This window comes from Boleophthalmus pectinirostris, unplaced genomic scaffold (assembly GCF_026225935.1).
Source record: "Boleophthalmus pectinirostris isolate CB_2022bp ecotype Guang Dong unplaced genomic scaffold, ASM2622593v1 HiC_scaffold_17, whole genome shotgun sequence".
Taxonomy (NCBI): Eukaryota; Metazoa; Chordata; class Actinopteri; order Gobiiformes; family Gobiidae; genus Boleophthalmus; species Boleophthalmus pectinirostris.
This window is the reverse complement of record NW_026571115.1, coordinates 27,846,358-27,860,519: the sequence shown is the minus strand read 5'-3', so window position 1 is coordinate 27,860,519 and position 14,162 is coordinate 27,846,358. Positions and strand designations below refer to the sequence as shown.

Sequence of the window (14,162 nt, the reverse complement as noted above, 5' to 3'; positions counted from 1 at the left end):
GTTAACCCCACCCCCTCAGTCCTTTCTGCCACTCCACATTGTACCACAACACTGAACACTGAAACAGCTGTTTGGGTTTTGGTCTCATGCAGCTGATTCTATGTTGGTCTCATCAATCCCTGCCCATTTTGTGTTTTTTCCATCTCTTGACAATGCACCATGACAGGGAATCAATTGGCTGGTAATTGTTTTCCCATAATTCTTAGCAAATAATGGGCCTGCTGAAAAATGGCGTTCCTCTCTGTAGCTTCTCTATTTGCTATAAGTCATTAATCATGAATTGAAACTGCAATTTTAATGGATGCCATTAGCAAATCGCAAATACTGCAGTTTCTGAAGCACCATAATTTACTCCACAAACAACAAAATATTTATTTTTCAGCCTAAAGACTGCTAACCCTGCAGTTTAGATCCATACAAGTTTGTCAGTTCATATTTCAGTCCTTTTGTCAATTCTTTTAACATTTAAAGTTTGAACAGAATCCTAGTATGAAAACATAAATTGCAAAACTTGCCCAAAAAACTTTTATTACATACGGTATTTTCCCCTGTTTTCATCTTTTTTCTTCTAAATACAATACTGCATACAGTGGCGGAGTTAGGCAAATTTGAGTTTGTGGCCCTTACTACGATGCATTTTTTTAAATTTTAATTTAATTTTATATATATTTATTGTCAGTTTTTTCCCATTGTTCTTCAGACATGCACATCTCTATTTATTTGAATTATGGTGGATTGGAAACTCGTCTTAGGAGTTAGGTCACCTACTAGATAACCAGAACTTAAAGTATTTTTATTTTATTAAATTTTTTTTGCTGGTACAATTACATTTTTGTTTATATCTATTACTGTATTATTATTTTGCTAATGATTATTGTTAAAAGGTTATCTAATCTCATTTATTGTCATATTGAGAGAAACCTTAATTGCTCTGAGGCCTCGGCCATTAGTAGCACTGAGGGCAATTGGTTGGGGGGCCCTCCAGGTTTGGGGGCCCTAAGCAGCCGCCTACTTTTGCCTAATGGTAGCACCGCCTCTGACTGTGTAATATAAAGAACATTTACCTAAACCAGAATATTCAAATCAGTGCATGACCTTTAGAGGGCTCATCAAACACTTTTCTTCATGGAGATGTTATTGCTTTGGCTGGAATGTTTCACAATATGGCATTAAACGAACCCAACCCAGAACAAGTTAGAGGTCAGATCTGTGAAGATGCAACTCCGCTCGCTCACAGTTTGAATGCCTGTTTATCCAAGTATTTTTGAGTTATGAAACTGCCTGTAATTGAATAAATGTAAGGTAGAGCTGTTTAATGTCATACTGTGGAACATTCCAGGCAAAGCAATGACATATCCATAGAAACAAACCTTTAACAAACCTTTAACCCCTTTAGCAAATTCGACTATTGCTCTTTTACTAACATACCTACAAAAAAAAAAAAAAAAAAAACGATGAAAATATGTGCTGTTACTAACTGCTCTGTACCAGGCAGGTGATACAAAATAAGAGATGTTAAAAAAAAATAAAAATAAAAAAACATGTTACATAAAAAAATGAATCACACTTTTCTATAGCGCACTAACATCAAAAGCTGCTTCTCTAAATGAACAATGCCCCCTCCGCCCCGTCTTGTCATGCGGGCCATTTCCCTTAAAACACACAAAGTCCAACAATCCACAAAGGGCAAGGAAAAGCCAGAGGACCCTCCCTAATGTTCTCACACTCATTCTAGATAGCAGCACCCACACAGCAAACCCATGTACAGAGTCGACTAAATATCAGGTAGGAGAGGAGAGAAGAGGAGTGCTTTGATAACTACATTAAGGGGCAGTGCATTGGGCAAATAGAGTGGACAAAAGAGCTTTAAAAGAGAGAATTCACAATAGATCTGGCCCTACCAAGTGTACTGTTTAAACACGGCTCATAGCTTACCTTTCAACAGACAATTGGTCACGTGTCTTGCTCTGTGTGAAACCAACCGAATGGAACTTTTGCGACGTTACATGACCAGAGTTACACAGGTGATCCATACAAAAACAACCCTAGAGACGACTTAACTGTACAAATAGCAGTATGTACTCATAAGAGAACTATAGGTTACTACCTTTGTGCGTTAATGGTCATATTACTCAATGACTGGTGGATAATTATGTTGTCAGGATACTAAAATTGACTTGATACTCAATATGGAGTCTAATACCATGATAATAAAAAGCACTACACAGACAATAGAATGTGATTTTCAACATTAAACCATAGTACAGTCGTCCCTCACTACAACGCGGTTCAACTTTCGCAGCCTTTCTCTTTTTTTGTGTACAGTTTTGCATTTTTTTTTTTTTTTTTTTTTTTTTTTTACAGCATATGATTATGTATTGTGTTCCTCCCTCTGTGTCCTGATTGGCTAAGGCACTGTAGACCATTGTCAATAAGTCTCCTCTGTGCCGTGTCTCCTGTACAGTACAGAATGTGTTCAGCTTGACAAATTTACATAAATGTACGATTGTTAGCAGTGTGATTCTGAAATGCTGTATGTTTGCAAGTTTTCTCCCCGACAAAACCCATAATGTCGACGAAATGTTCTGCACCGACAAAGGCTCCTGGGGTCGCACCCAAAAGGCAGAGGAAGATGTAACCTTCGCACAAAAAGTTGGACTTCTGGACACGCTGACGGAAGGTAGAAGTTACACAGCTGTAGGGTGCCATTATGGAATAAATTAATCTTCCATTTGTTACATAAAGAAGGAGGAAAATAACATAAAGACGACAGCAGCAATAAGTTTTAAGAAGGATGCAAAAAGGGTTGTAACTGTCCTGTCTGAGAAAAATGTATAAAGCGTGTGGTGAGGGGTTTTACAGCCTTAAAACAGATTTTTAAATTGTAAAAAATAAAGCTGACAACTTTGCAGTTTTTGCCTATTTTGGGTTATTTTTAGAACATAACCCCCACGATAAATGAGGGACCACTGTACTTTTTTCTTTTTTTTTCTTTTTTTTATGTGGTCTTATATATGTGTATAGAGGTGTGCAAAAATATTGAAATATCAATATATCACCAAGAGTATTGTTAGGTATATTTCACTAAATTATTTTGTGTAAGAGTTACAGTTATATTGACATTTTCACTGTTTTGACGAGGAAAATGGGTAATTTTCATATTAACTTCTATACAATCTTGGTAAACTTTTAGTATCACAGCCAGTCTTTAGTCTTTATTCTTCACTGAACCGTATTGAATCAATTTGAAATATATAATATTGAACCGTATTGAATCGAAAGTGCATTTTACTAAATTATTTTGTGTAAGAGCTACAGTAGTGTTGAAATTTTTACTGTTTTGATGAGTAAAATTGGTGATTTTCATATTAACTCTGCACAAACTTCGTAGACTTTGTAGACTTTTTGTATCACAGCCATGATTTAGTCTTTGCTCTTCACTGAACTATCTAACTATCAAAATAAATCTGAAATATATCATATCGAATCGTACTGAATCTAAAAATGAATCTACCATATCATATGGTATGGTATGTATTGCATTGGCAAATTCTTAACGATACCCAGCCCTATCTGTGTAATCTTTTAGTGGTCCATGGGCTTATACTTGTTTATGTGGTCTTATACTTGTTAAGTTATTTAGGAAACTAGTTTCAGTAGGTGATTTTCAACACTTTTACAACCCTATTCATAATATTACTCAAGTAGAAAATAATGAGTGGTAGGTAGCATGACTGGGAGATTATTTATAGTGAAGGCAATTTTGGCAAAACAATATTACATAAGCACCTAAAAAAAATAGTACAGAGGTGGTGAAAAACTATACCAATACCGAGTTCAAACGCCTACTTGGCCACTATTTTAAAGTTTTTGCATTAAGTGATAAATGCAGCACACGTATCTACTTCCATGTTAGTCTAGTTTGCATTATCATTAGCAGTCCTATTTTGAGTTCCCTCTTCTGTTCCTGATCGGGAAGCACAAAGAGACAAAGAGGTGGAGGAATCCGTGGTCGAAAACAATGACAGGAAACCAGCTCGAGCATCCTGGGGTCCTTGTGTCGGCTAAGACTGCAAACGTACAGCAGCGGGAGTCCCTTTAAAGTGACAGATGGGACTACACATTTTACTAAAACACAGTTAAGATCATTATATTTATGATTTTACAAAACACTTTACACTTTCTTTCACAGTCTGGACATTATTTAGGCTTCAAATTTTAACTCCTGGTTGGAAATCATGATGTCACACTAGGGAATTCCATAACACTTACTAAGAAAATCCTCGAAAGTACACAGAGGTTATTATTTGGCAAATAAAACGATAAGCAAACACCTTTATTCTGTTGAAATCGTGTTTTAAAGTATCCGAAAAATGTGTTTTGTAAGTATAAATTGTGCCTAAATTTTGGATAGAATACTTCCTAGTGTGACGTTATAAATATGGAACTATCTATTTATAGTAATTTTCAACATATTTTTATTTTCATTTGGTGTAAAACTATAATTTATGTTCACAGAAGGTATTTTAGCACCAAATTACGTCATTCACACTTTTCACAGGACAATCCTAAAATAAACAAAGTAATCTATGTGCATATCAGAAGCTAACTTTTCTGTTTAGAGATAAAGATAGAATCTGAAGAAGGCAATGTGATAGCAGGGAAATTGCAGCCAGATCTGGGTCAGAAGTATCTTAGTGTTGCAAAAGGGCATGTCATTTTAGTCAGGCTGAAGATTTTACACTGGACAAGGAGACAAGCTTTATCTGGGCTGTTTTGTGAGGGGAAAATAGATGAGGGATTTGCCCGGATTGAATTGCTTCAAAGTGGAGGAACTGATATGTATCATTTTGTTCGCATGCATCACCTTAATCTCCTGAATCTGTGTATCATTCATTTGTTTTTTCAAAATAAAACCAAAAATAAGAAAACGAAAAAACTATTTTCTTCATTATTTGTCTCCAAAATCAAAATAAAAAACAGATAACGATTTGTTTTTTTTAGTTTTCGATTTTGTGTTTAAATGAATCATGGAAAAAATTTACAATGGCCAGACTATTGCGCTGCATACGGACTGAGCCAGGAGTAAACCTGGACTAAACCAGGACTAAACAGGGCTAAACCAGGACGAAACCAGGACTAAATCAGGACTAAACCGGTCTCAGTCCTGTCTAAGTCCTGGTCTCAGTCCCAGTCTCAGTCCTGGTCTTATCCTGGTCTGGTACCAGTCTCAGTCTCAGTCAGGTCCTGGTCTCAGTCCTGGTCTGGTCCCGGTCTCAGTCCTGGTCTCAGTCCTGGTCTCAGTCCTGGTCTCAGTCCTAGTCTCAGTCCTGGTCTCAGTCCTGGTCTCAGTCCTGATCTTTTCCTGGTCTGGTCCCGGTCTCAGTCCCGGTCTGGTTCCAGTCTCAGTCCTGATCACCCGACAGTCCTGGTTCAGTCCTGGTTTAGTCCTGGTTTAGTCCTGGTTTAGTCCTGGTTTAGTCCTGGTTACACCTGGTTTAATCCTGTTTAGACCTGGTTTAGACCTGGTTTAGTCCTGGATTAGACCTGTTTAGTCCTGTTTTAGCCCTGATTCAGTCTTGGGATCAGTCCTGGTTCAGTCCTGGGATCAGTCCTGGTTCAGTCAATAATGCGGCACAAAAGTCACAGAAACGGGAAACAGCCATTATCCGTTTTTTCCATTATTCATTTAAAGACAAAATTAAAAACGTTTTTTCATTTTGGGTTTGGAGACAAATAATGAAGAAAATAGTTGTTTTTTTCATTTTCGGTTTTATTATGAACAGATGATACATGGATTCTCCTGTTGTAGTTCTATTCCTTATCTATTAGTACTGCTAGTTTTGCACTGTCGTACTGTCTATACTATTTATTTTGCAATTTTGTGGCAGGAGTCATAAAGTAGCATGAATTCTTATATAATGTTTCCGTACCAGATTTTTATCATAAAAAAACATAACTAGTTATTTTTTAATCATTTGCAGTGGGCCAAAGGTACTCCTCACACACCTTATGAATTCCAAGCATGCTAATTATTCACTGCAATGAGTTTATAAAGCGATTTTCACAACTTTCAGAGACGTGAGCGGAGTTTTGCCATCAAGGTTTAGCTTACCACAACTAGCATGCTATTGTGCACTTCCTTATTATCAGACAATGGATAAAACGCTTTATAATTAGATTCAGACAGCAAGCAGTGGACATATTTTAACCTCAATTAAGAGCTAAATGTCCTGCTGATTGATTAGTTAATTAAAAAGGGGGTGTGGCAAAAGCTCTCTATCTAACCTAAACTGCATTCATTAGACTACAACTGCAAAAACAATAATTTAAACAGATGTAGTAAACAATGTATTTATATTAAGATACTGTAGATTAAATTTATGAATTGTGAGTTTAATTTGCCTTTGTAAATGCCTAAAAAATACCAAATTTTCTTCTAACTCACTCACTCACCAATTTCTCCGACAGCAGAAAGGAGAAATTGGTGAGTCGCCAATTTCTCCTTTCTGCTGTCGTCCCATATAAATCCTAATAATATAAATAAAATGAGTAGTTGACGAATACGAATTTTGCTCGACTAAGACACCATCGACCAATTAATTTACCATACGACTAAAGGCCTACAGTCCTAGAAGTCCTACAGTTCTTTCTTAAATACATCGATAAAAATCAGGTACAACATCAACAATCTTTTCCTGGTCGTTCATCAGAGTACAAGTGATTTGACTTGTGAGTACTCAGAGAAAATGTGTTAACAGTTAGATTTGCAAGATGTGGAAAACCTGTAATTAAGAAACCACACTTTCCATGTAAAGCACAATGATGGCCTAATTTGAATGCAGAGAGTAAAAGCTGTGATTAGGCTTCATAAGTGCCCATCTCATGCCTTTAATCACACTGGAGAGTTCTCTAGTCTGTGTCTTCTCTGTCTAGGTAATGCTGAAACATCCCCAGTCGCACACATGTGCGCCTCAGAAAAACATTTACCCACGCATCTCATCTCGCTGCACTCCATTTCATCTGACACCGGCACTCTTCCTCTCTGTAATTACTGCTTAAAGACGGGCTTATGTAAGCAGCTGGAGGCGACACCAAGACAACCTCCCGAAAATCTCTCTGCGCCGCCTCAGAATGGGATTTAATCAAAGATATGCATTTAAACTGACAAGTGCTCAAATGCTGCACAAACACAGTAATTCACGTTAACGAAATCTGTAAATGTAATGTCATTTCAGTAAAGAAGATCAACCACATTTTAGATTAAAAAGATACACACTTACACACTAGTACGACTACTTTTACATGTATAACTGCAGTAATAGTGGTTTAATATTTCAACAATTGATATGTTTACATCCATCATTATTTGATTACTGAAGATATCAGATTATTGAATCGTCATGTAAACAGTTTGTACAAAAAATGTACTTTGTCTTACAAATACAAAAACTATTGATTATTATTACAAGGTGCTAATGAGCAATCTAGCACCATCACGACTTTTAATAATACTGTGACAAGTACTATGAAGTATTTTTGATACTACTTACAGAATTAGTCATGATAAAATAGGACATTGTTAGTAAAAGGTTAGCAGTTTGAGCACCACCATAGGCATTATGGCCAAAGCGTAAAATGGATAAGACATTGCCTTTACATGCTCACCAAAAAGAGAGTTAAATACATCAAATTAAATAATCCATAATATGGTAATAATCCATATGATATACGGTGGAATAGGTTGAAAGTGATCAATATTTGAAAGAGAGTGCAGAGTGCAGTTACTTCACAGTCCTCCACAATGGAGTAAAATTTTTACTGGCTGGTAAACACAAGTCGACCTTTGCACCGGCCTCTGTGTTTGTGTTCTTTTCCACCATGACGGCAGCAGCTCCACTTTTCTTTTCTTTAATCTTGGTCAATTATTCTTCTTCGCACCTCCCCTGCACTTGTCTCACTTTCGCCCACCTCACACATACAGGGAGCGTACATCAGCCCGTAACCATGGCAACCCCAGTGTTGAGTGTTGCTCAGTTATCTGAAGAGGGGCGTCGCTCTTCGGACCCTCTTTGTGTGGCTTTACAGACAGGGTTCAGACGTCACTAATGTAGGCGTCAGATGTAAGTCAAGAAAATATACATAAGAATAGAGCGGACGTTTATGGAGAAGTATGCATGGAATACCAACTAAGTTACAATCACAACTATGCAAACATACTTAGAATGCAGATTTACACCACGGCATGACAGGTCTTTGATTCCTACATTCAACATGACTAATGATGTTTAAATAAGGAGCACTGAAATTACTTACAAACATGTCAGACTCAGGCCTGGGGGCCATATTTGGCCCGCAAGATCATATCAAATATGTATTAGAGCTGCCCGCCGGCTACAGATACTGTAGACTATATTATGCTTGTTTTGAATTCAGTGTTTCAGGAAAACTATTATTAAACATTTATTTTAATAAGAAAAGGTTTAACATTACATATCTCAAAAGAAGAAAAAACATGCAAATGTTGTTGAAATTTTTCAATAAATATTTAGTTTGGCCCACGACTTCCCAATTTTTAATTTTGGCCCTCTGTGAATTTGAGTTTGACACCCCTGACTTAAAGGGTTTAAAATCTGTATATTTAAAATAAAATCTGGTTTTGCTGACACAGATTGTAATACATTTGCAGTAACCACTTATGTATTCTGGTCTTTCTGCCTTTTATTTTTTTGTAAATTGTTTCTCTATAACGTCACAATGTACAATGGATTTAAAAATACGTTTTCCAATCTTACTTTAGTCTTTGCCATAACCATTAACATGACATTTCAATAATCCAATAACTCCAGAAATCAGATAATGATCAGATTTTCGATGTGCACTTAAGCCACTGTTCTGGAATAGTACACAAAGTACACACAGTATACAAACAGTTAGTGGTTACAATGTTTAGGTGGTAAAGTGAGCGTCTTATCGCAGGTCGGCCTAGTACACACTGGCTGCCAAAGTGCCCTTGAGCAAAACATGTCACCCACCTTACCCACTTTTGCCTGTACTGCTTGAATGGAGCGGCCAGCACATCTGTATCCATCCTCTACCAACAGTGGAACTAAAACAGCCTGGGGGGTAAACACCAGTGAAGGATGCAGCGAGGACACAGCTGCTGATCCTGGAGGAACCCTCTTCTTCTCCTCCTCCTCCTCCTCCTCCTCGAGTGGCTTTTAATGAACGAATAGTGAGAGCAGAGAGCCAGAAAATCAAGCCACGAGGGGCCACAGCGGAACAAAACCAGGCCCATAACAACAAGCATCACACAAACTCAATTTGCCTCATTTGTTTTAAAGAAGACGCAGCGCTATTTCCTGTAGTGGTTTTTCAGATATGTGTTGTTTTCTCTCGATGCAGCCACCAGACATGCAACGTTGCTGTACAGGCGCGAACACCACAATCTGGGGAAAATGTGAAATCTGGTAGCTTTGTTGAATAAAGTTTAATGGTTTGCTCCCAGCTCTGGCTAAAAGTGTTGCTATATATTATAGCTAAACCAAATAGTGCTTTACTGTAAATCCAATGCATTAGTAAGAATTGGTTATAGGATCTGTAAAGGACACATTCTGATCTAGTTTTGTCATGCAAATAACATTTCAAATTCAGTTTCGATACTAAGGAATAGGCTTGATACCAGTTTCCATACCACAGTGATAATACTTTTTTAGACAATACAACTTTTCATTTTCAGTACTAAATAAGAGTACTTTTCTTACGTTATGATTTTGTTTTCTAATAGTTAGATAAAGCTTAACATGATTTTAAAACTGTGATATCTGTTCTGATGAGTATCTACTTTTTATACTAGCTTCAGTCTCGATTAAAAGTCCTTCATTACGCAAAATTGACTCCTGCAAGCTTTAAGACATGTTATAATTAGGGATGTAATGATATCCAAATCTCACGTTATGATATTTTCATGATATACATCTCACAGTTATGATATTTATTGTGATATTTTGTGGAGACTAACAAAATTGTGAACATACTAGTATTTCTTCTTAAAATACCTTGCTTGAAAAGATTTAATTCAAAGAACTAAGACTTAAAAGTACTTAGAACTGCTATTTCTTCATGTAGTTTGCGCCAAAACAGAGCAAAGGATCATGGTAGATGTAGTTCCCTCTGTTTTTTTTGCGATTGCAGCACGATATCAATGAAGCAAAGGAACTTGTAATTCGATATAGTGTGATGTAGGGGTGTGCAAAAATATCGGAATATCGATATATCGTATCGTTTAATGTGATGATACAGTATCGATATTGTGGGCTGCTGTATCGATATATCACCAAGAGTATTTTTACGTGTGTTTTACTAAATTTTGTTACAGAGCTACAGTTTTGTTGCTTGTGGAGTGAAAGGAAACTCATTTATGAAACACATTTGACATTTTTACAGTTTTGATGATTAAAATGTGTGTTTCATATCAACTTTGGACAAGAAGTGGTTTAACAAAGACTTTTAGTATCACAGCCACGATTTAGCCTTTATTTATTATTGAACTGTATCGAATCGATTTGAAATATATCATATCGAATCGAAAGTGCGCTGTATCGAGATATGTATCATATCATGGCCTGTGTATCGAGGTATGTATCGTATCGGCAACGTCTTAATGATACCCAGCCCTAGTGTGATGGCCCACGATATTATTGTGAGACTTTTGACGATACGATACCACAATATATTGCTTATAATGTTGTTACCTCATCAAAAACATCCCAGTGTTGTGTTTTGTTTCATTCACACATGTTTGAGGAAGTTTTTTTATTAGTCTGTTTACATCTCCAAAGCTCAAAATGCTTTGTTCCACCTCATAATGTCATGAAGCGGTAGTTTTCAAGTTAACAGTTACCTTTACCTTTAATTTAGTAGAGTTTGGAAATTCCTGTGCTGATATCATACAAATGTTTCTAGTGAAAGTGTATGGTGTTCAAAAACACAGTAGAGCATGCACTGGAAGAAAACAATATCTAGGTAAGTTAAAATGACTTAAATTAAGATCATTTTACTTTATTTGAGTAGATTCAACTTGACAAGTAAAATTATCTACCAATGGAATAAGTGTGTTTTTCTGAATTTAAGCAACATTCGGTTTTGTTTCTTATTTTAAGTGCAGAGTTGTTGTTTTTCTTAATTTAGATGTAGCAACTTGTATTTTCATATTTTAAGTACAAAAAGTCTTATTCCACTGGCAGCTCATTTTACTTGTCAAGTGAAATTTGCTCAAATCATGATGAAACTTTCTTAATTCAAGTCATCTTAACTTGACTAGATTTAGTTTTTTGCAGTGTGACATCACAAGTTGGAACAGAGTGTTTTCTTTTTGAGAGAAGAACTGAGGCTAAATCTGCAGGGTTTGTGAGTTAAACATGTGCGAATGAAACAAAACACAACTCCAGCTCTGTTTTTGATGAGGAAACAACATTGTAACATCAGAAAATAGCATAATATGAGCACTTTAAGATCTGATTTTCCACACTTTCAACAATCCCACGCTGATCTCTACACAAGTTTTTCAGTTGGAAAAGCAGATATTGTGACATTTTTAGTTTGTGCATTATAGATAGTGCATTTAGAACAATATTATCATGCACCCCACCCCTATAGCAGCCTCCATACTGTCAAGACAACTGCCTCAAAGCTGAAGTGAAGTGTTTGTCCTCTCACCCACACCGAATACCCCGACAGATGACCCTATGCCCACAGCTGCTCTGCTCGGGAACACGTGGGCCAAGTGGACATTATCATAATACATAACTCATCTATAGCCCAGTGAAGAATGAGAGTTAAAAGCTCACCCATGAACATTGATTGCGTAATCCGATGGGTGTACCTCTCAATGTCATGAAACTAGAAAATACTTTCAGATCTTGCTCAACAAAATCAACTTAACCTTTGTGGTATTTGCTGTTGTGAGTCATTCTGAGCACTGCCTTTGTTGAAACATGAATTAATAACAGACTAAATTGAAACAAATTTACTTGTTTAGATTACATCATGAGATTAAGTCATCTTTGCTATTTATTGCAGCAACAATCGATGAGATATGCCTGTTTAGAAATAGATTAGATCAGACTGTTACTTAAAGGCTATTGATTTTGGTTTTCTGCAATAGTTTGTTCAATACGGCGCTGGCATGACACTATTTGAGAGCTTTTTGGTCCTTAATGACACCTTTAGTGAGTTGTTTAAAGTTTAAAGCTTTAAATCAGGTCTTGCTTCTCCATTCAGTGCATTCCCCCTGTGGTGTTGCGACGTGTTTAGTTAAGTTATCTTTCTGGAAACTTCTCACAACAAACACTGTGACATTTAAATGCAGATTTTCACGCACCTTTACGGAGTCCTTATCGGAGTGGACGCTGAGCTTCTTCTCCACGTGATTGTGGATGTCTCCGTTGCTCTCGTGAACCGGCTCCGGGACCGGCGTGGACTGTCTCGGGGTCACGTCTTGTTGCGCGTCCTCCTCCCGTCTCTCCTCCCGTGTCTCCTCCCGTGTCTCCTCAGCTGTCTCCTCATTTGTCTCCTCGTGTGTCTCCTCGTGTGTCTCCTCGTGTGTCTCCTCGTGTGTCTCTTCGTGTGTTTCTTCGTGTGTCTCCTCGTGTGTCTCCTCGTGTGTCTCCTCGTGTGTCTCCTCTTGTGTCTCCTCTGCCGCCTCTACATCCGCGGTAACTACTTTTTCTTCATCATCTTTGTCTCCGTTCTCTGTCCCATCCACGGTCTCCGCTTCCACAGACTCTCCCTCTTCCACCTGCCGCTGCTCCTCTACCTCCACCTCCTCTTCCTCCCCATCTTCCTCCTCCACCGGGACTCCCTCGGTGACATACTCTTTCTGGCACTTCAGATTGTGTCTCTTTAGCAACTGTTCCGTCTCCGGGTCTACCACGATCAGCTCCAGGAGTCCCGCCGTGGCGCGTATCCGGGACACGACTTGTTGGTGGCTCTCGTTCTCCACGTCCTCGCCGTTCACGAAGACGAGGCGGTCTCCGGCGCGCAGCCCGGAGCTCTCAGCGGGACTGTCGGGCTCCACCAGGCGGATGAACTGGCCGGTCTTCCCTTTCTCCCCGTGTAGGTGAAACCCGTAGCCGTTGTCTCCCTTCTCCAGCATGCACAGCCTCGGACGCAAGTACTGGCTTTTGCTCGGCATGGTTGAACAGGCGGTCCGACCTGTTGCGCGCACTCGGGAACACTAGAAAGATGCTGCCCGCGAGGAGGGTGTGCGTAAAAATGTGTGGGAACCTTGAAAGCAGTCCCCGCCTTCTCGTTCGTCCACTAACAGCTCTAATCCTGCTTTTATGTGACTTGGAGAGGCCGGAGCGTGGTGATGCGGATAACAGTGACCCGTGGCGAAGACAGATAGCGGCAGCTCCAAACTAGCGACGCAAGTAGAGTGCACTCAGGAAGAGGGAGGTGCGACCACGGCCCGGCCCAGCGCGCACTTTTTTGATGCAAAGTAGTGACAAAAAAAAAGGCTATCCAGGAAAATGATACGCGACACGCTATGTGATGATTTGTTTACCAACGCGTCCGTGAAATCTCTAAATGCGTCGTTAGACACACTAGAGCACCAAATCGTTATTTATTTTAGGTTATTTTGTTATTATTTGTAATTTTAGACAAAATGATCAGTTTGCTCCACTGCATGTTGGGTAAAATTGGTAAGGGGCCTCGTTATTTTAATTTAACACACAAAATTTCACTTGTCTTTGTTCTATAAAGCTTTAAGAGGTCAGTTATGTATCTTATATATTAAAGTCAGGCTACATTTAAGAGTGCAACCTTTTTAAAATAACTCTTACAGTCCTTTTTTCTCTTTTATTTTTGTCTTTGCCACATTACTTTGCACTTTTGTTTGCATAATTCTCCTCGTCAAAACCTGCACACAGTTACAATCAGACAGACATTTCAATTGGATAACTCCAGAAATCAGATAATGAGCAGATGTTTGATGTGCACATAAACATAACCACTTTTAAAATCTATCTCCAAGAGCCTCAAATAAAATCTCACCAGAAGTATTTCAGCAAAACCTTGACTTCCCTGTCACCTCCAAGTTAATAGAACATCTGGGTGAAATAAGCGTTGATAATGCGGTGTAAAAACCACATGGCTTA

At 38.3% G+C, this 14,162-nt stretch overlaps 1 protein-coding gene across 1 annotated transcript in view; it reads right to left on the bottom strand.

Moving 5' to 3' along the window:
• The window catches only part of LOC110158205 (Na(+)/H(+) exchange regulatory cofactor NHE-RF1-like), a 38,775-nt gene extending 25,339 nt beyond the window's left edge, over positions 1-13,436 (bottom strand). The window contains exon 1 of the mRNA XM_055152698.1: positions 12,383-13,436. Within this exon, the coding sequence (XP_055008673.1) occupies positions 12,383-13,195 (813 nt within the window). The 5' untranslated portion in view covers positions 13,196-13,436. The remainder of the gene's footprint in view (positions 1-12,382) is intronic.
• Positions 13,437-14,162: the final 726 nt, after the last annotated feature.